Below are 22,971 nucleotides of genomic sequence, written 5' to 3' on the forward strand. Positions count from 1 at the left end.
TGACACAAAGATAAGGTGGAATAAGTATCTACACCCATTTGAAAGCTGAAAAGAGCTGAATATGAGAGCTAGTGTTAGAAACTTGGCTGCTTAACTGCCTTTGTTTAAGAAAACATCTCAGAACTTTGAACTTAGGAAATTCCAACTTGTCTTGCACCAGGTCATGAGCTCCATAGAGCAGGAACCTATTTCAACAAGCAGCTTTAGAGAAAAAAATAAAATACTTTAATATTTTCCATTCCTATTAATGATACATTTAAAATTCAATAATGCTGAATTCCATCAAAGTAAAATGCACTGAATAAAAATTAAACTTACTCAGAAAGATGTTCAGAAGTTGGGATACAAACAGAAACTGAAATTAGAAGAAAAGTTTTACATTTACAACAGCATATGAAATATGAAGACAGAGAATAATGATTTAGTAAAGAGTTCATATCATGACTGACCAAAAATATTCTAATAAATATCAAAAATTCAAAACAGCAGTTACATACACGTACCTTTCCCTATTACAACTTGGCAAGTATGAGCTTCATGTTGACATAAGTGTGTAGCCATATTATCTAAGTCAGAAACATCACTTGGGAAATCACAATTAAGGCACACTACAGTAATGCCCCTATAAAAATAGCATAAAAGAAAAGGACATTATCATTAATGAAAACTTATATACACATACAGTAATTACTTTTCCATGATTTTCATTTTGTTAAGATTTATTTATTAATTTATTTGAAAGGCATAATGACATAAAAAGTGGTAAAGACAGAGAAAGAGACTGTCCATCTGCTGGTTCATTCCCAAATGCCCACAAAAGACAGAGCTGTGGCAGGCTAAAGCTAGGAGACAGAAATTCCACTGGAGTCTCCCTTGCAAGTAGCAGGAACTCAAGCACTGGGCCATAATCCACTGCCTCTTACGTGCATTAGCAGGAAGCTGGATTGGAAACCAAGGCAGAACCTGATACCAGACACTCTCATATGGGATCCAAGCATCTCAAATAGTAACTTAGCCTACTACATCACAACACCCACCCCCACAATTTGGTTTTTGTGTCATAACTACAACTTTCAATTTCCATTTTATAAATTTGAAATGGTTGAAAATTATTAACTTAATGAACATCATTATATATTAATTAAAGTTTCTCCTAAAAGTGATTATTAAAAGTACTATATTTCTAGATGGAATATTATAAATTAAACTTAAATGCTTAAGTTAAAATTTTAAATATTTAGCTTAAATAAGTATCTTTAGTCTTTTGTATCTATCAAAAACCTGCCCTCACAAACATTAAGGAGTCTCTCTGGTAAAAGGGAGGCTCTAAGCCTATTCTACTGGACCTAGTTAGTTGAAGAACGCGTAGAATGCTCAACTTACCTCAACAGGCATTTGTAACTGGGATACATAATCAAATTTCTTGAACTAAGAAATGTGGAAGGCTGGGAATATTATGTGTGGATCATTAATAGAGAAAACTGGACTGCCGAGAGACAGGAGAAAGAAAGTCAAGTCCAGAGAAAAGTAAGATAATATTATGTTGCTTCAGCAGGTCAAACTAGAAAGACCTCATGTTGATTCCTGATGATTTTGTTTCCTTTAATTATTCTAGCTGTCCTCCACTTAGGAATCCATGAGATTCTTTGGCTTCCCTCTAACAAATAATAAATTAACTTCTTAATAAATTATGAATTATTTTGCTTGAGTGAAAAAAAATTGTGAAATGTGGTCACTGTTACTGTCAGTTTATTACTAAAGCATAAATATATTTAAGTTCCTCATATAGTAAAAATTTAAGTGTTTCACTAGTCTACAAATAGTATACATTAGATTGACTTCTTTCCTGAAGCTCTCTAGTCTAACCGCACACTGTATTTTACACCTAGATGTGATTCTGACACAACAAAACTGACCATCATAAAGTTAAAATCATGTATTTTGTCCTATAATTAGCTCCTCTTGACTGGCTTTCCTGATGATGCCATTTCTTCTCACACTAAAGCTCTGACTCTCTTCTTCCTTAAAATATATGTCAAATATTTTACAATATTAATAATTCATTACTTGATTTATGCCAGGTTGATTTTAGACATATTATCTCATCCAAATCTTGTAACATCCAAAAAGGTTAGGTTCTGTAATTATCCCCTCTTTATAATAAGTTAGCTTAGTAATCTACCAAGGTCATTAAGCTGGCAAAAGTCAGAACCAGGTTTGAAAACAGCTCTTCTTTTCTGCTGCAGCAGAAGATTCTGACTTCAATAAATCCTGCTTTGCTAAAAAGAAAAAAAAAAAAAAAAAGGAAGAGGAGGAGGAGGGGAGGAGGGGAAAGAAGAAAAAGGAAGAGAGAGGAGAGATGAGGGGAGGGGAGGGGAGGGGAGGGGAGGGGAGGGGAGGGGAGGGGGGAGAAAGGAAAAAGGAAAAAGGAAAGGAAAGGAAAAGAGAAAAAGAAAAAAGGAAATAATAAAAAAAAAAGAAATAGAGCTCTTTGATTCCAGTGCCCATATTACATCATAGTTATGTATAGTGACAACATCACATTTATGATGCAATATAATCTCATCACTTTAAGTTGTGTCCTTAATAAATCATTCGTGACTATCGCAGTAGTTATGCATCCACAACTCACTTTGCACACCCTTGATTTCAAACTTCCTTTAGTATCACCCGACTCTACGTAAAACATTAATGGTTCTCCAATATCTTCCAAATGAAGTCCAAAACCATAGATTAATTTTCAATGCTTTTAAATTTAGCTCTAAATTCAAAACTATTGCCCTGGACTCCAATCTTACTTCTATTCTATACAATTCTTGCTCCATCCATTTACTATATGCCTTCTACTTTTCACTTCTGTCCCATCATTTGTGCTTTTTCTTAAAACTAGTCTGCCCATGCCTCTTCTATCATTAGAAACAATAACCATCCTTTAAAGCCCAGAAAAATTAACAAGTAACCAGGTACTACAAGCAATCTCCCTCCAACTCTCATTTCATTTATTAAAATCTACAGTTATTTATATGCACACCTTATCTCCTATCAAATAAACTGTACAATCCTTAATAATCTGTTCAAAAACTGCTTCATCAACGTCCTCTTTATAGGACCTGTTACAACATGTACAAGATAATGTATAACATAAAACTAAAGAATGAGTATTCTATTTCATCAAGTCATTACAAAAGTTATTATGGTATAGAATTATAAACATGCTAAGTTCCATTCACAGAAATCACCATTTTTCTTCAATTTTGAGACATATCCAAATGAAGAGAAAAAGAGCCTAGACTTTCAAAGTCACAAAGTTCATGTAGAAAACAAACATATAACTGACTTTAACAACAGTGAGGTAGAAATCAAATTAAAACCTCAATTTTAGAGTGCAATAAAACTCTTTTCATTCTGGCAAAATTTTTCAGTAAAGACAGCATGTAACATAATCTATTCTTTTGGACTTAGTAAATTATTTAAAAGTAGTACTAATATATTTTAAAATCCGAATCATATTTTTCTATCCTATGAGCTACTGGTCCAACATCATAGATGGGACTTACTTTCCACATCTATCATTTTTATTATATATTCCAACAAATATCTGAGTGCCTCATATGTGCCAGGCATAGTCAAAAAAACAAACCATATACATTGTACTGAGGGGACATGGATAATAAATAAAAAATAAATAGGTACATGATTTAGAAAATAATGCATAACAAAGAGATAGGAAAGGCTGGACAGAAGCACTAGGGGAGAAGATAAAAAGTTTATTATTGTTATTTTACAATGTAAATGAATGAAAGTCTCACTTTGACACTACTTATCACACTGCAATAAACTTGGCATTGACTCTTCTGATTTAGGAATATGAATGAAGAGAACTCCGTAATGTTCAGAAGCAATTATTTGAACTTCCAAATTAGGCAACTCAAAATCAGATTAAACAAAAATTTCATAGCAAACCACAATGAGATAAAACTTTACACCCACTCACATGGCTACATTCAAAAAGCAGTACCGGAGTAGGTATTAATCACAGCAGTTAAGATACCATGCGGGCCACCCTCAACCCATATCAGAATGCTTGGTTTTGAGTCCTGGCCATACCTTGCCCCACTTCTGATCCAGCTTCCTGTTAGTGCACACCCTGGAAGGCAGCAGATAATGGCTCACATACTTGAGTCCCTGCCACCTACCTTGGATACCCAGACTGAGTTCCAGGTTCCTGGCTTTAGCCTAGCCCAGTCCTGACTATTGCAGGCATTTGGGGACTGAGCCAGCAGATGGAAAATCTATCTCTTTGAAATAAAATGAAAATAAATAAGCAAACTTGTTTAAAAAACAGTAGCAATGGGAATGTGCAATTAGCCTAGCAGTTAGGAAGCTGCATCCCACAATGGGGTGCTTGGGTTCAATTTTTAACTTTGGCTCCTAACTCCAGCACCCTGCCAATGCAGGGCAATGGCAATGGCAATGGCTCAAGTAAGTGAATTCCTATCCCCAACTGGGTGACCTGGATTAGATTCCTAGTGCCTTGTTCTTGCCCCAGCTGTTGCAGGGATTTAGGAAGTTAACTAGCACATGGGAAGTTTCTGTCTTTCTCTGTCTCTCTCAAACAAAATTTAAAAAAAAAGTTTTTTAAAGAGACACAAATGATGGCAAAAATGTGGAGAAACTGAAACCACCATACAGTGCTAATGAGAAGGTAAAATAACACAGCTAATTTAGAGAACTAATCTTTAGTTCTCAAAGAACATAGAGTTTTACCATGTAATCCAGCAATTCTAGTCCTAACTGTATACCAAAGACAAATAAAGGAAGACATATCTATACTGAAACCTGTACATAAATCATAGTAACATTATTCATAATGGCCTCAAAATGAAAGCAACCAAAGTACATAAACTATGGTATCTACATAAAATGAAATGTTACTCAGAAATTTTAAAAAACTAAAATACTGATATATGCCACAATATGGATGAATCTTGAAAACATCAGACTAAATGAAAGAAAGCAGTCATGAAAGACCACTTAAGGTATGAGTCCACTTATATGAAAGGTCCAGAATAGGCAAATCTCCACTGACAGAAAGCAAATCAGTGGTTGCTCAGGAATGGACAAAGTTGAAGAGAAATGGAGATGGATGATCATTAATGAGAATAGTTTTGAGTAATGAAAATGTACTAAAATGAACAATGATAACTAGCGCAAAACTCTAAATATACTAAAACTTATTATTATACACATTAAATGCATAAATTTTAACATACATTAATTATTCCTCAATAAAGTTGTATGTAACGGGAAAAAAAAAAACCACTGGGGCAGGCCTTTTGCCTGATAGTTAAGATAATGCTTGGTTCAGATGCATCCCATATTGGAGTGCCTAGGTTTGAGTTCCAGCTCCACTCCTGAATCCAACATCCTGCTAATGCATATCCTGGGGAGGCAGTAGATGATGGCTCAAGAACTGCCGCCCACAAGGGAGACAGATTGAGCTCTTAGATTTGGCCTGGCCCAGCCCCAGCTGTTGCTGGCATCTGGGGAGTTAACCAGGAGTAAAGGCCTTTGTCTCTCTTCATTGTCTCTCCCTTTTAAATTAAAAAATAATAATAATAGTATCAAATAACCATTTTCCAATACGAAGAATAAAAAATGATCAACTAGTTACCTGAGTTCTGAATGCTTCTTAAATATACAAAACCTTTTACTTGGACGGTTACTATGAAAGCTGGAGAGACAAAAGAGATTTTAATAATTTTATTATACAGCAAGGCATATTCATTTATAACTATATTTCAAGTCTATACTTAAGTTTCTAGTTTTTAACAGAAAATCATGATATAATCATAATGTTTGTCATCCCTGTTTAATTCAACTTTTTAAATCTTAGATTCCCTTTTATTTATTTGTTTTATGATACTTATTTTCCCAAGCATATTCATAGATTATAAGTATCTTGCTCTTATTTGTATAAAAAGGCAATAAAGTTTAAAAACTATAAATAGCACCAAACCAAATTATATCTATTAAGAGTTGAAAATAATTCTAAATTTTTGTTAATAATATGAATGGTTATCAATAATAATCATTAAATTTTCAAATACTTTCTAACCTTAAAATATGGATGTGGGGGGGGGGGAGACAGAATTCAAATCATCTAGGAAGTAAACGGTAATTTAGATGCCACTGCTTACCATTCGTAATTTAAACTTCAGAGAGCTCTTTGCAATTATTAGTAGGGGATGTTTCAAAAAAATCGAACAAACTGAAACTCACAAATTAAAACAATCTTCCGCTAAGCACAAGAACAGAAAACCACACACCAAATGCTGTAGCCAATGGTAACAGCTTTTACATACCCTAAATCTGGTAAGGAAAGTTCCCCTGTACTAGAAAGCTAGGATAAGTTTAGCACAGCATTTCTAAAAACAGAGTCACAGTCATGGACTCAAAGCAGCAGCATCACCTGAGACCTTAATTAGAAAAGCAAAACCTCAGAACCCCGCAAACCTATTGAATTAATCTCTGGCAGCACAGTCCTGGAATCTGCTAAACAAGCTTTTTCCTTGGACAAGCTAAAGTCTGAGAAGCGGTAGCCAGCAAACCAAGTCAAGTTACTCTGACACAAGGTAACCATGACCAGCACAGCATGTATCCACGCAAAAGCAAATATTCTTGTTAGCTATAAGTACTTAGGTGATTGCTAACAGACATTTCTTCAATCTGAGAGTAACCAGTATTAAAGAGCTTACATATTTGAGATAATACCACAAAAATAAAGTTTCGTTAGAAGACAGCATCAGAAGATTGGGAAGCCCTAAAATTATAAGCAAAAATTTACATAAATAACTTTTTCATCAGAATGAGTCCAAGATTTTGTCTAATTCCTAAAAAATGTGAACTGAACAAGCTGTTTTAAAAGTGAGATTTAGGGACTGCTGCTGTGGCATAGTAGGTTAAGTCTCTGTCAGCATCCCATATGGGTGCCAATGAGTCCAGGCTGTTCTACTTTCAATCCAGCTCCCTAAAATGGCCTAGGAAAGCCATGGAAGATGGCCCAAGTATTTGGGCCCCTGAACACATGTGGGACACCAAGAAGAACCTCTTGGCTCCTTCCTTCAGATTGGCCCAGCTCAGGCTGTTGGTGCCATTTGGGGAGTGAACTAGCGGATGAAAGACTTCTCTCTGACTCTCCCTCTCTCTGTCTGTAACTCTGTCTCTGCAATAAATAAATAAAACTTTTTTAAAAAGTGAGATTTTTGAGATTTAAAAGCTCTTTCTATTCAAACAACGTTTCTAGTTTTTGTTTATTTATCTACTGGTTTGGTTTCAGGTCTTTCTGATGCTTTTCACAACTGTCTACAACTTGGTACCATATGATAGCAGATTAAAATGTTGGTGCAACATTAAAATTTAGCTGCCTTAATCCAGTTTTAATTTAGAATTTCCTTTCCACAAAAAAGAGGTGGTTTACACTATCTCTTTATTTAATACACAAATTCCATACTTATAGTTTTGTGTATTACAGGGATGGAAAAATGGATCGAGAGCTCACAAATAAAAAGTAAAAACTACCTTTCCTTTTCCTATTAGATTTCCATAAAGTTAATAGCAATATAGAAATAAATCTAACAAAAGAGAAAAACAATGTTTTTATTACGATATAATAAATAGATAATGTTAAGTAATACTTAGGTTTAAAAAAAATCTTTAAAAAATGACTGGATACAATTGCCAAAGCCCAGTAAGCCATTCTCTATAAACAGGGAAATTTTATTACATATAAATTACACATCAAGAAAACACAGGACAAAACTTCCTTTGACCATATTTTCTCAATAATCTTGAATTCATGCAACTACTTTCTAAGAAACAAAAAAGGAACACTTCTTTTAACATTCAACAATACTGATGATATGCTTACTATTTAAGACAAGATATTAGAGGTCGATGGTATGCTAAAAAGATGACAAGTTGCTGTACCAGACTTCATGGCTTGGGTAACGAAGTAGGGAGACAGAAAGTGTCTGACACAGAATAATGTCCAATAAATAGTTGCTAAATGAATATACACATAGTCACAAATAACACAAAATAAAAATCAACAAAAACACATATAAAATTCTGTGGTTACATAAAGGAAGCTGTAGGCCCATGGAATGGAAGGCAGTTAATAGTTAGGAGTTCATTTCAGTTAAGAAGATTCTTACTGCTTTGCTCCAGGCTAAGCAAAGGACAACTGTGATGATATGTAAGGATTTTCAAGAAAATAAAAGGAGTTGAAGGAACTGAAAAAGTAGGTAAGAATTATATAATGAAAGGCCTTCCAGTCTCCAGAAAATGTGAACTTTTATCATATCACTGTCAGAAAGTTAAAGGATTTTAGGCCAAAAAATGACTTGACCAGATATGTCTATTCCAGTAGAAGAAAGGATTAGAGATAAAGGGAGAAGGTTAGGAAACAGGCAAAAGAGGAACTATAATGCTAACACAATAATTCAACTGTTCTTCTAATAACTACTACTTAGTGCCCATAAATCAATGTAAATGAACCCAATCAGATTCATTTGAACCCAAGCAGATCTTAAAAAAAAAAAAAAAACTATCTTGTCTACTGTATAGGAATAAATTTTTATACCAGCATTATTCCTTAAAAATTAAAAAAAAATCATCCTTCAAGGCCTAAAGGCAATGCCATTTATAGAAAAGTTTCCCTTATTTCTTGTTTATTCTTCTTTACATCTTCTCTGTTCCCGCAGTCATCTGTCATATTCATCTAGGTAAATATACCTCCACTACTAAATTGAGAAAAATAAAAGACAAAGGCTTTCGCTCCAATACCTAACAATGACATCTTAGAAATTAACAGCTATCATTAGTTGAATGTCTTCTAAATAAAAATCATTTTGTTAAGCATTATATTTAATAATCACAATAACCTTTTCAAGAAAAGCAAACTGGAAGTCAGGTTAAGTAGCTTTACCCCAAATCATACAGGTAATAAGAGTTATAAAGCTTGGATTCATATCCACATTTACCAGATTATCTACTATCAGATTACCATACCTATTGGCAACTTCTATCTTTCTACTAATAAAAATAGTTATTGAAATGAACACAAATGAAATAAACTCTGATAAAAAAAGAGATATTAGTCATTAACTCTATACTTGTAGAGGAAAAAGTCATCATTTATCTTTCTAAGGAATAATAGCAATATTAACAATCATTTGCATTGTTAGATGAATTATATCACTACTTAAAAGCTACAGCAAATAAATTGCAATTATTTAAATAATTTTTTAAAAAATAATTTAAAAGTTACATATTCTATGATGTTGAAAGTCAAAGAATCCTTCAACTGCTTCAAGATTTTTTACTATCCTGTTTTAAGATCATTTTTAAGGCCTTTTACAAAGACAACAAACAATGACTACCATGGGTAGTTTGTAATGTGCTAGATTTTATGATGAATACAAAGGGCTCCTTCTCAAGGAGATAATGCAGACAAAATAAATATAAAAGGCAGACAACATGAATGGTTCGCGGTTTCAAGAAAGGAATGGTTGTAATGATCAGAAACTTCTAAGAAAGTAAACAGAGAGAATCACAGGGCAACCTAGGAAGTAACAAAGATTAGGAGAAGCCCCTGTACAAAATCAGCATGGGCAGGGGCAGCATTGTGAAGCTACTGCCTGTGAGGTAGGCATCACACATAAACACCAGTTTGAGTTCCAGCTAATCCCACTTCTGATCCAGCTCCCTGCTAATGCCCCTGGGAAAACAGTGGAAGATGGCTCAAGTGCTTGGGCTCTTGCTACGATGTGGGAGATCCAAATGAAGCTCCTGGTTCTTGGCTTTAGCCTAGCCCAGCATTGTTCATTGCAGCCATTTGGGTAGTGAACCAGTGGGTGGAAAACCTCTCTAACTCTACCTTTCAAATAAATGAAGAAATCTTAAAAACAATCAGTATGGGAGAAAATTGTACTTTAGTAAAGTTAACAAACTCATGGGGATGGGAATCTTAATGAAAAGGACTGTAGCAGGTATGAAACCAAAAGAAAGTTCAATTGAGAGGCTGCAAAGCTGGTTTTGCATGGGATAAAATTAAAGGTATTCAACTTTTGGATAGAACGAAGCTTCAACAGATATAGGCCTCAAGTCTGTAATAAAAACTCACAGTGGACACAAATAAGGGTATCATTCAATCTAAGTTTTCAAAGACAGTAAGGTAAGAAAGGGCACCACTCAGGGATAAAGGACCTACTGACCCTAGAAGAGTAGCAATGGAAGTTGTCTGTTCCATATAAGGCTAATAATGAGTAAGAGCTGTGTGTGGGTGATGAGGTTGGGACTCACAGGAAATTGAGAAGAGAGTAAGAGGGAAGTCTGGGGCTAACTGGGAATGTTGTGACATCAAATGAATAAGAAGATTCTACAGGATGGGGAGAAGCCTACGAAAAATGGGAGAGAGAAAGGATAAATGACTCATACTTAAGAAGCACAAAATATTTTCCATTTTGATTCCCTAAAAATTGAGGACAGAATTAAAGACCTTTATTGGAAAGCCATGTATCTGGCACAGAGTAAGAGATCAACATTCCACACGGCAGTTAACTGGAGGAAAGGATGCCTGGGGCCCAGGTAAGAATAAATGCTAAGCAATATGGGTTTAGCACACTGCAACAGAACGCAGGCAGGAAATCTCAGGAAGTCAGATGCACAATGGATCCTGAGTTTCATGAGCTTCAGGAAGCTGGGGACAATGAATATCCCAGTTATTCTTCCATATTCACAACAAATTAACCCCTGAAAAAGACAGAGTTTAAAGAGTATTGGGATGTTAGACAAAAAATAATGTTAGACTTTTCTGTCTGTAGATACCAGTCAGTCAAAGGTAAAACTATCCACAAAATAGAAAAAGACAGTTGGATCTCGGGAAAACTAAGATTTGAATTTCTAAGATTTAGAGTCAAAATCTGAAAGTGAAAATGGTTAAGTATCAAGAAAAGAGAATGTAGAGTCAAAAAGAGGGGCTGACACTGGGTCATAGTGGGTAAAGCCACCACTCGCAATGCTCCTGGCTCCGGCCTGGCCCAGCCCTGGCCATTGTAATCATTTGGAGAGTGACCAGCAGATGGAAGATTTCTCTGTATCTCCTCCTCTCTCAGAAATCCTGCCTTTCAAATAAATAAATAAATCTTAAAGGAGGAGGAGAAGGAGAAGTAGAAGGAGAAAGCGAAGGAGAAAAGAAGAACTGAAGGAAGAAAAGGCAATGAAATAAGAGTAGCCAAAGGGGTCAGCACAGTGGTGTAGTAGGTAAAGCCACCACCTGCAGTGCTGACATCCCATATGGGCACTGGTTCAAGTTCCAACCACTCTACTTCCGATCCAGCTCTCTGCAATGGCCTGGGAAAGCAGAAGATGGCACAAGTCTTTGGGCGCCTGAACCCACGTGGGAGATTCGGAAGAAGCATCTGGCTCCTGGCTTCCAACTGGCGCAGCTCTGGCTGTTGCGGCCAACTGGGGAGTGAACTAGTGGATGGAAGACCTCTCTCTCTCTCTCTCTCTCTGTCTCTTTCTCTCACTGTGAAACTCTGACTTTCAAATAAATAAATAAATCTTTAAAAAGAGAGTAACCAAAAAGGAAGAAAAATGATGGAAACAGTTTAACACAGGTTGAGGCAGTTTGAGAAGAGTGGCAACAAAGTCAAATATAGACATCATGGAGGAGCAAGAACAACAGACAGTGTAATAAACGTGTGAAATAAATATGACAGACCATCTTTAATGGTGGGGATGACACTCAAAGGCAAAAAATTAATCACAAATGCATTTTACAAATACTTATGGTAAAAAGGAAGAGAACAAATTTTTTTAAAAAGGCAGTTAGGGATAAAATTTCTACTTCCTAACAAAATAAAACCAAACTAGAAAAATGTTTATAAGCAGAATAAACCCAAAAGAGAGAAAGAGATGAAGACACAGGTTAACTGAATATGGTCATACTGAAGTAGTGAAGGTAAAAGATAAGGTTAACTTTTGAGACAAGTTTGATCTCTGAGATTAATATATAAGTGGAGGTAACACCAAAAAATTAGGGGTTGCAAAGTTAATTTTAGAAAAAATTTCAAAATGATGAACATTCAATTGAGTAATTGTTAGGTTATGTTTATAACTAAAAGACCAAAATAAAAACTTTATTGGCTAACGTGGCTAATCCTCCGCCTGTGGCACTAGCATCCCATATGGGCGCTGGGTTCTAGTCCCAGTTGCTCCTCTTCCAGGCCAGCTCTCTGCTGTGGCCCAGGAGGGCAGTGGAGGATGGCCCAAGTGCTTGGGCCCTGCACCCCATGGGAGACCAGGAGGAAGCACCTGGCTCCTGGCTTCAGATCGGCGTAGCTCCGGCCGTAGCGGCCATTTGGGGGGTGAACCAACGGAAGGAAGACCTTTCTCTCTCTCTCTCTCTAACTCTGTCAAAAAAAAAAAAAACAACAAAAAAAAAAACTTTAGGGTTCTGAAAATGATTGGATAAACATTCAGATAAAGTAAGTCTTTGTGCCAGTTGAGACACATATATCCCCTATTAGAGTTTTAAGTCCCAGCTCGAGCTTCCTGCTAATGTGGACTCAGGGAGGTAGCAGGTGATGACCCAAGTGACTGTGTCCCTGCTACCCACGTGGGAGACCTAGATTCAGTTCCAGGCTCTTGGATTCAGTGTGGACCATTGCAGTCATTTAAAGAGTAACAAGCAGATGGGAGCTGTCTGAAAAGAAAACAAAACAGTCTTTCCTTTAAAAAATAGAATTAAATCTAAGTTTATGATTATGAAGTCAGAGTTGGTTGGATCAAACATTGTTTCATAACCTAGAACTGGGAATAGAGAAAGTTCAAATGGGGAAGTCTTTCAACTTTCCCCTTGCCCATTATGCCACATGAGCATTGACTAAAGGTATAAAAAGATCCTAGGACAAAAACACATCAGCAATCAAAACATGACTCTGATGGTAAGACTGAGTGTAAAACTCAATGAGTGTTGCTAGATGAAAAAAGGAGTGAAAGCCCCTGACCACCATCAGGTAATGGGAATAAAATTTGTAATGAATAAAATTTGTATAGGATGATATCGCAATGTATCATGGTATGGAAGAGGATTCAAGAGCTCAAAAACTGATGTGATGTGTTGGGCACTTAAGGAGTCAAAGGATGATGAGGCTGACTGATCATCAAAGAGTAAAAACCGTGAAAAAAAGTGCTGAAGCCACAAATGAAGGCTAGAGAATACGTGAACGCATTTATCTGTCAGTGGTCAGAAAGTAATATAAGAACAGTACTTGGTGCAGCAGTTAAGATGTTGCTTGGGATGCCTGGGCTTGTGTCCTAGCTCTGTGCCTGATCCCAGCTTCTTTTGAATGCAGACCCAGACAGGCAGCAGGTGATGGATGAAGTTCTTGGGTCCTTATCACCCACATGTGAGACCCAGATTGAGTTCCTGGCTTCTGACTTCAGCTTGGCTCCATCCTAGCTCTTGTGGGCACTGGGATGTTGAACCAGTAGATAGGAGATTTCTGAGATTCTCTCTCTCTGTGTCTTTGAAATACCCCCATATAGAAGTTAATGGATTTTAGTCATAGCTTCACTGTCAATTCCAACTTCCTGCTACCACCCAACATGGGAGGCAGAAGGTGATGGCTCAAGTACTCACATCTTTACTCTCAAATGAGAGACTGGGACTGAGTTCCAGGCTCCTGACATTGGCTTCACCCAGGCCCAGCAGCTGCAGGCATTTTGGGAGTGAACCAGTGAATGGAACATCTCTTTTTTTTTTTTTTTCTTTGACAGGCAGAGTGGACAGTGAAAGAGAGAGACAGAGAGAAAGGTCTTCCTTTGCCGTTGGTTCACCCTCCAATGGCCGACACAGCCGGCGCGCTGCGGCCAGCGCACCGCGCTGATCCAATGGCAGGCGCCAGGTACTTATCCTGGTCTCCCATGGGGTGCAGGGCCCAAGGACTTGGGCCATCCTCCACTGCACTCCCTGGCCACAGCAGAGAGTTGGCCTGGAAGAGGGGCAACCGGGACAGAATCCGGCACCCCGACTGGGACTAGAACCCGGTGTGCCGGCGCCGCAAGGTGGAGGATTAGCCTAGTGAGCCGCGGTGTGGACAGAACATCTCTCTTGATTGATCTGTCTCCCTTTTTTTCTCCCTCCCTCAGTTTCTAATAAGCAAAATAAAAACCATAGGTAAACAGGGGCTGCCATTGTGGTGCAACAAGTTAAGCCACTGCCTGCAATCCCAGCATCCCAAATGGGTGCCAGTTTGAGTCCCAGATGCTCTATTTCTGATCCAGCTCCATGCTAATGAACCTAAGAGAACAATGGAAGATGGCCCAAGTTCTTGGGCCCCTGCACTCATGTGGGAGACCTGAATGGAATTCTGCACTCCTGGCTTTGGCCTGGTCCTGCCCAGGCTATTCTAGCCATCTTGGTCTCTCTTTATCCCTCTGTAACTTTGCCTTTCAAATTAATAAAAAAATCTCTAAAGATAAACAAATGAAGTAGTTAATTAAATATGAAAGTGATTTAAAATAAAAAATTAAGAGGTCATGTTATGATCTGTAAGAAACTGACATAATAATTATACATTAACTCTAGTATATCAATAAATGGGACAACCCAAGTTCTAAGAATTATTTCATATTTTTATTTATTTGAGAGACAGACAAAGACAGAAAGGGAAATCTCCCAACCACTGGTTTACTTCCTAATAACTCTCCAAAGTCTGGAGCCTGGGGTCACAGTGACACAGGTACTTGAGCCATTATCTGTTGCTTCCTAGGGTATGATCTTGCAGGAAGCTGGAATCAGGATTGGATCTGGGACTAATCCCAGACATTCAAACATGGGATGCAGGCTTCCTAGTCATTGACTTAATCATTGTGCCAAATGTCTAACCCTTTTTAAAAAGTTTTCATATATTTTACTTTTATTTATTTGAGAGGTGGACAGAGGGAAGGGAAAAAAATGAAGGGACAAAGATAGAGACAGAGACAAGGGACAACTTGATTTTGTATAAGCACATCTCTCAGGTTTATTTCTGAACACCTTTGCCTACTTGAAACAAAAAAAAAACTACCCTAAAGAAATAAAGTATTCCTCTACTAATGAGATCAAAATGAAAGTAATGAAGGTTCTGAAGTATTACTCTAGCACAGAGTAAATGATAGGTATTCAAATCATTTAAGTTGAATGAATTAATGAAAAAGAATCCAAAAGGGGCACCATGGCTAGAATTGCCTAGCATCTTCACTGAATAGATTCAAGTATAGAAGGCTGCTCAGCTAGCTGGAAAGACAGACAAATGGAGAGATGGATTACAGAGAAAAGAAACAAAGAAAAACAGATCAAATAAAGTTCCTAAAATCAGTGGAAATGCTGAGGGGTCTCAAAATGTTTGCTTCGAGAAAGTTAATAGTAATGCTAGTACATGTATTTATTTTGTACATATATTTAAAACTTCACAATTTTTAAAAAAATAATCATTTTGAAATACCCATAAGGAAAAATAAACTCTACAGAAAAACTATTTGCCTAACAAACCTATCTTAAATTTCATTTGTTTAATTAACTCTTCCTACAATTTTATTCTACTAATTTCTTGATTGGTGTGCCAGAAAATAGTTCCAAGGCAATATCCTAGAAGTTCCTTATTAATAGATCCTTTAGTTCCCAAAGAGAAAAAACTGCCTTCTAATAGAAAAACTTTCTTTTCAAAACAAAAACTTGTTGATGTATAATTTGAATTAGCGATTTACATGTTTAACTCATCTTACCTCATCATATGATTTACATAGGCTTTGCTACAGCTAGTGTTGTATCTGCAAAAACTACAGTGGACATATGTAGGAAAATGGTTTGCAAAATCTTTTATTTCGGAACAACATTCAATGCACTTGTGAACGCCCCGACGATACCTTATGGAGACATAAAGAAAATGATAAAAATATATTTTAAAACAAAAATATTAAGGGAGAACCTTATTAATGTTCTGTTAACTAAATAACAAAGTTTTTATGCTTAAATTTGAGTTAGTATTGTGTATCAGGAATAAAAGATTACCTTAAGTTCCTCAATGCTGTATTGACTTTACTTTTTTTATTGCTACTAGCCAATGTGCTTTGTTTCTTTTGCATATTAGAGATTTTTGATTTGTACTTAGATTTATTTCCATTAGGCTTACTGGCATTGGGTTTACTCGCATTGGATTTGGTTGTATTAGGTTTACTTGTATTCAATTTTGTGGGAGTTTTATCAGTTATATTTTTAGTCCTTGGAGGTGAGAGCTGAAGGGTAGAAGTGCTTGCACTAATGGATGGTGTGACCGAAGATCCTGACTGGAGAGGTCCAACAGAAGCTCGAATGGTAACCTACAAAAATGAAGTAAATATTTGCTTTAAGAAAGTAATCATTATATTAATATCAGAATATCATTGTACAAAAAGTTAAACATTAAGTATTTTGAAAAAAAAATAAGATAAACTACAATCTCAGTAAGTCTTCCATTTATTCTAAATGGTCAAAAAATCAATATAATGGGATTAAACTTGGTATGTATTCACTTGTAATATGATATACTTGTATTTTTGTACTGATATCAATTATATGTTAACACAGTTATTAATGGATAATTAGGAGTTAATGCAAATTATATGAATATAAAAAGACCACAATTCACAGCTATTTTTATGCTCTGATATATGACAAAAATTCACAAACACATAGCTGAAAATTTAAATCTCAAAGCCTGAATAAAACTCTAAAAAGGCCTGATCTATCCTTTCATAACTCAAAACAAAAGGATTTACAGTAAATGTGACCTCTTCTTTCAAGAGGCTCAATGCTTAGTATTTATGCTCACAAATTTTACGGAAGGAGTTGTATCAATTCTATATATATATACAGCATGAAAAATTAAATAATATTTAGAATTTTCTTACAGAGAACAAATATGATGTTTATCATTTAGTATTTATAAAGAAAAAACTGAACCTGTTGGTTGACAATGAAAACACAATTGCCTACCAACATTCTCATGAAGATGTACTGTGAAATACATGTGCTTGGGAATCAAACAAAAGCACTGGACCAGGAATCAACAGAACCAAGCAAATTTTATACTATGTCTTCCTAGTCATGTGACCTAGAATAAGTACCTTATCCTTTCTGAGTCTTTTCTCCTCCACAATACAACTCAATACTTGTCAGTGTCACTGGATTGTTGTATGGGTTAAATAACAGAATGTATGAAAAAAGTATACTGAAAGCCTGATTCTAAGGTGCTATAAAAACATTTAGTATCATTATCATTAATATTATTATTATTATTATTATTAAGGGAAGAAATGAGAGAGTACTGCACTGCTTACATTAGTGTTCTGCATGTCTAGTCCCAGCATGAAATGAATGGACTGCAGGGAAGGATGCTGGATAGCTTCTCTTGCTCTAGGTCTTCAGAGCATGGCTTTACATTGTTTTAGTTAATTCAAATAACAGACATACCCACACTCAAAGGTAAGTACCCAAAGCCAAATATAAATGTTTTGGGGATTATTTCACTTTGGATTATCCATGCCTCTGTTTCCCTCCACTGGAGCAAATATTCAAGAGCTGACTGTATATAAAGAAGTCAGAGAAAACAGATGTACATAAGGCAAAAAGGGAAAAGTAAATTAGAATCATCAGTATGCAGTCAGACGTGTTTGCTCACTTAAAACACAATGCTATCCAGCAGCAGAACTTGCTTCTCTGAGAGTATACTCATTAATAACAACTTCAAGAAACATTTGAGAACCTATGGCATTCAAGGTGCCTTACCAGATGCTGGGAATACAAAGATAAATAAAACATGATTCCTCATCTCAAACATTTTAATCTTTATCAGCCAAAACCAACATACATAATGCCAACTGGAATAGCTCAAAACAGTCTATACACTACTGAAACAACCCACCGACTCAGGAAACAGTTTTAATCTAGTTGTACTTTTTACAAAGAAATACAACTTCAACATAGCACCCACCACTGATCTCAATATGATATTTAGATGTTTTTCTTTCTAAGCATCAGAATTATAAAACCTAAAATTAAAGTTTTAATGAAAATCAGAAGTCATTTTTTAAAAATAGTACATTCAATAGATAAAACTGAGCAGGAGTTAATGTCTTTTATCAAACACAACGTTAAAATACAACATATTTGAACTCACTTTTGTCCCAGGAGGCAATCCTTCCAGTTGTTTGGGTTTTATAAATGTCCGATGATGCTGAGTCTTATGATCCAATTTCTCTTTGCATGTCAAAAATTGCAGTCTGCATTTTGTACAACGATGTATTCCTTTTTTCTGTTTAGAAAGCAAAATAAAGAAGAACAAATAATTTCTGTAAGCTCAATTCCTTTGTCCTAAGGTTACTCTCAATTAGCTCTAATGATACTGAAGGAGGCAGGAGTGTGGGAAAGCACAGGCTGGAGGGAGGATAGGGTAGGGAGTATCATTATGCTCCTAAATCTGTCATATATACACATTTCATGTATAAATACATGACATTTGTTCAGCTTATATAAATAAAAAATATTTTAAAGAATGTTAAAATTAGTAGTTCACCATTTCACATCATAAATAATTCCTTAATCCATTTCAGTTTTTGCACTAGTGTTGGTATTTGGGATTTAAAAGTGTTTAAATTTTTAAATAAAGGAATAAAACATGGCAAGTTCCACCAATAAGTTCTAATGAAAGTTCTATCAACTGTGGTGTGAAAGCTCTTTTAATTATATGCATTAAGTATTTAAAAAGTGATACTGTAAAAGTTTTATGCTAGAAATAAATAAATCTCTTTTTAATTTTTGCTTTTCCAGTTGCATAACAAGTTGGTAAAATAAATTCTCTAAAACCAAATAAATCTTAGCAGCCATTTCAAAGAAGGTTGTCATAGACATGTTTGCATAAAGTATTACTGTCCAATCAAACTTACTGTAATGGTGAAATGTTCTAGAGCTATATTGTTCAACATCATAGCTACTAGTCACGTGGTTATTGATCATCACTCAAAATATGGCAAGTGCAACCAAAGATCTGAATTTTTAATTTTAATGTAAATTCAAACAGTCACAGGCAGCTAGTGGCTACTACATAAGACAACGTAGACAGGGAGATATACAACTTAACAGCTAATCACAATCTACTTATTGGTTAGGAATTTGAGTCCCTCCATAAACACAGTCCTGTCATTATTCTACAGATAGGACACGGGACCACTGAACAATCTGTCACTTCCCCGAAGATAATTAAAAACAATCATAAACTTCAATTAAGCTCTATAGTGAGTTTACAAAACCTGATCCCATGATCAGATTCTGTACATTCATTAGCTTCTGATTTTGACAAAAGCACTACGGCTTTTCCAAGCACTCAGGAATAAGATCAAATATTTGATCAAAAATTTTAGCCCAAACAAAAGATGGTTTAGCTGTTTCAGGAAAATAACAAAGAAACATAACATCAGAATTCAAGGAAAGGATAAAAGTACCAATACAAGGTCCCCAAAATTACACAGCATAACTGGCAGAAGTTATCCAGTAAACAATTTATGATCTAAATATAGCTCTCTGGCAGAATTCCAATACCGACAGGAAGTGTCGTTACTGTTTTCTTTAGCATGCAGCTATAAATAACTACTCTGGATCAATGATGACAAGATATTTTCTCATTTTACTGGGGAGATGGAGAAGTAGAAATAAAGTTTAAAGAGAAAAAGGAGAACAAAATTATGAGTTCTCAATCTTTTCTTCCTAAGTTCAGACTCACCTTTCCCCCTTCTGATAACTCCCCTCCAAAAGGACTGCTTACCTGATGTTAAACTCTAAAAAATCCCATCTTTTGTAGATTACACTCACTTTCTGTTTTTTCTCTCAAACCTAGGCAACTCATATCTAGGTATTTTTCAGAAATTTTATTACATAGGAGCTACACTAAAACACTAAAAAGGAAGTTTAAAAAAAGTGGAAGTTTCACAGGTTATTCAACATCATTTTCAAACTAATCATGTTATTTGGAACTCTACTTTCTTTGCAGAACAAATCTAATCAATGTTCTGGGTGACAATCAATCTTTTCTGCTCTCACAACAGGAACAAATAAGAACAGGTAAATCTTACCTGATGCTTCATATAATGATGCATATAGGGTGTTGCAATTTTAATAACTTTGAGGCAAAATGGACACAGCAGGTTCTTTGTGTTCTCATGGGATGTTCTAAAATGAGTTTCTACATCAGAAAATGATGATGATCTATAATTGCAAACCTAGGGATGAAAGGAAGGTTTATTTAACTTTAAAGTTAATAACAGATGTGCAGTTATGAAATAACAATGATGGATCATTTATTTAGAAGATCATTATGTACGACTAATCCAGCTCTGATGCCTATACAACCAAGAATTCCACTAATGTAAGCACCAAAAGCTAATCTTTGAGACAGGAAAGTTACCTTTCAAAGTTAAGGAATTTTTCTCAAAGTATAACTAGATTCCCTTCTTTCTAACAGATCTTTTCATCTATCATTCCCCATCTTGACTTGAACTTTCAAGTTCTGGTACCTCTTGTCCTACAAAATGCTTTTTTCTGCTATATAAAACAGCATTCTCTTTTAGACTATAAATAGCCTCCAGACTATGGTTATGGCAACTTATCTTTCTCTTATTTCCTTATTTCTTCAAATTCTGAAAAAAATGAGTCCCAAAGCATTTAATAGGGTCCTTTGCAACTAACAGCATTTTGTATTCCCCTTGGATACCTACATTCTCCTCTATATGGTACAGTAATTCCATGTTTTGCCTTTCTCTAGCAAGAATCTTATTTATCTAGTACATGGATGGGTAAAACAACAGCAGTTGAGCCAAATGCAGGCCCCTGCTTACCCCTCATATAATACATGACTTGCCAAGGGACTTCCTACTGACAAATTACTTACAAGAGTGGGTTTTAGTTGGCATTTTTATCTAAATATGAATATAAAATAAAAGACTAATATATTTCATGACACATTTAAATTACATCAAATTCAAATTTCACCATCCATATATATTTTTATTGGAATACAGATACATCTAGTCATTCACTTACTGTCTACGGCTGCATTTGTGCTATGAAAGCAGAGCTGATTAGTTACAAAAGAGATTGAACAAAGCAAAAAATTAATTGAAAATAGAACGAAAATGTTTATTTTTGTTCAAAATATTTTTGGAGTCAATGCATATGAAGGGTCTTCAAAAAAGTTTATGAAAAACACATATTATGAAAAATGATGCATGGATCTGAAAAAAAATTTGCAGCAAAATAACATCTTTTAATTCCATTTTCCAATAACTTTTTGAAGTAACCTGATGTAACCTTGACAGGAATGAAAAAATTACCATCTTTACTTTTCACAGGAAACAAATTTTGCTGACTCTGGGTCTAATAGGTTTAAATCTTATACCTAAAACCAAAACAAACACAGCATGAACGTAATAAAATTTGTGTATACCTGGCAGATATATGGCATCTCACCGGGTTTATGATTGTCCTTCATATGTTGTAAAAGAACATGTTCTGTTTCGAATGATAATTCACAGATTTTACAAATGGCTAAAAGTGAGAGAGAAATAGTATTATAATATTTTAAAGTACATACATCTATATCAACACTATTTTTTAAAAATAACCACTTCCGTTTTTTTTTTTTGGTAAAGACTTATTTTATTAGTTGGAAAAGCAGAGTTACAGGTAGAGAAGAATCTTCCATCCATTGGTTTACTCCTCAAATGGCCATAACTGGGACTGGGCCAGGAAAAAGCCAGGAGCCAAGTGCTTTCTCCTATTTTCCCTACTATCAAGTACTAAGTAACTTGCCTGAAATCATGTAGCTTATTTAGAGGTAGATGAGTTTTCAAACCAGTATGTCCAATTCCAGAATCTGTTATTTTAACTATAATTGTAGCAGTGGGCATTTAGCACAGTGGTTAAGATGCCACTTGGGACACTCACATCTCATATTGTGTTCCTGAGTTCAAGTACTGTCACCATTCCCAATTCCAACTTCCTGTCAATGCACACCCTTGGAGGCAGGAAGTGATGGCTCAAGTATTTTGGTCCCTGCCATTCACATAGGAGAGAAGACCTGGACTGAGTTTCTAGTTCCTAGGCCCTGGCAAGGGAGATGACTTTGTCATTCTACCTCTCTTTCTCTGTTTCTCTGACTCTGTCTCTCTACTTGGCCAATAAAAAATAAGTATTTTTTTAAATAGGAAAGAAGATTATTTTAAATAAACTATAACTGTAGTTACTTTTCTAATTAAAGTTTCAATGAAGGTCACTGATTCCATATTTGAAAATTATGATCCGAGGCTATACCCAGTCATTGATCATACATTACACATATTTCAAGAGATTTTAATTTTATTAACTAATTTTATTTAAAAATATAAAAGCTCAAACAGAAAACTTTCAATTTTTTTCTTCAAATTCCAAAGTCTATTTCTTATTCTTACTTTTCCAACAGACTTTTTTCCATAGTTTGTATCATCAAAGCCAGTAACACTGAATACCTACATGAAATTACAACTTACTAGAAAATTCATGGGGAGTGTGTGTACTTTCGATGTGACACTGCAGCTGAAATGGAGTGGGAAACTGACGGTAGCAGTGCTGGCAGGTGGTGTGGTTTTCCCAGCTCTCACTGCTCTGCTTCTCAAGTTCCAAATGATGTTTCATGTGGTTCATAAACCTATAAATGATTGTCAACAGGTGCTAAAGTTCAGATTTAGAAACAAAAAGAAAAATCTCACAAGTATCTGAACCTATATCTTTAAAAAAAAGAGATGCATTACTCAAAATCTCAAAAGCCTTAAAAGTCCTCTAGAAAACTCTAT

General features: G+C 35.5%; 1 protein-coding gene across 18 annotated transcripts in view; it reads right to left on the bottom strand.

Annotated features, from left to right (window-relative positions):
* Positions 1-22,971, bottom strand: part of ZNF280D (zinc finger protein 280D) — a 127,109-nt gene that overhangs the window by 32,227 nt on the left and 71,911 nt on the right. For 13 of the 18 annotated variants that reach the window (XR_011380917.1, XR_007910184.2, XM_002717719.5 and 10 more), the window contains 9 exons: positions 22,669-22,826; positions 21,588-21,688; positions 20,218-20,364; positions 18,270-18,404; positions 16,124-16,431; positions 15,838-15,978; positions 5,675-5,734; positions 504-622; positions 319-355 (listed from right to left, as the gene is read on the bottom strand). Coding sequence is in view for 15 of the 18 variants with exons in the window: in XM_002717719.5 (XP_002717765.3) it covers positions 319-355; positions 504-622; positions 5,675-5,734; positions 15,838-15,978; positions 16,124-16,431; positions 18,270-18,404; positions 20,218-20,364; positions 21,588-21,688; positions 22,669-22,826 (1,206 nt within the window). In the remaining 3 variants the exon portion in view is untranslated. The remainder of the gene's footprint in view (positions 1-318; positions 356-503; positions 623-5,674; positions 5,735-15,837; positions 15,979-16,123; positions 16,432-18,269; positions 18,405-20,217; positions 20,365-21,587; positions 21,689-22,668; positions 22,827-22,971) is intronic. The other 5 variants (XM_070054237.1, XM_017347998.3, XM_070054239.1 and 2 more) reach the window with 2 other exon arrangements.

The sequence above is a fragment of the Oryctolagus cuniculus genome, chromosome 12 (genome assembly GCF_964237555.1).
Source record: "Oryctolagus cuniculus chromosome 12, mOryCun1.1, whole genome shotgun sequence".
NCBI lineage: Eukaryota > Metazoa > Chordata > Mammalia > Lagomorpha > Leporidae > Oryctolagus > Oryctolagus cuniculus.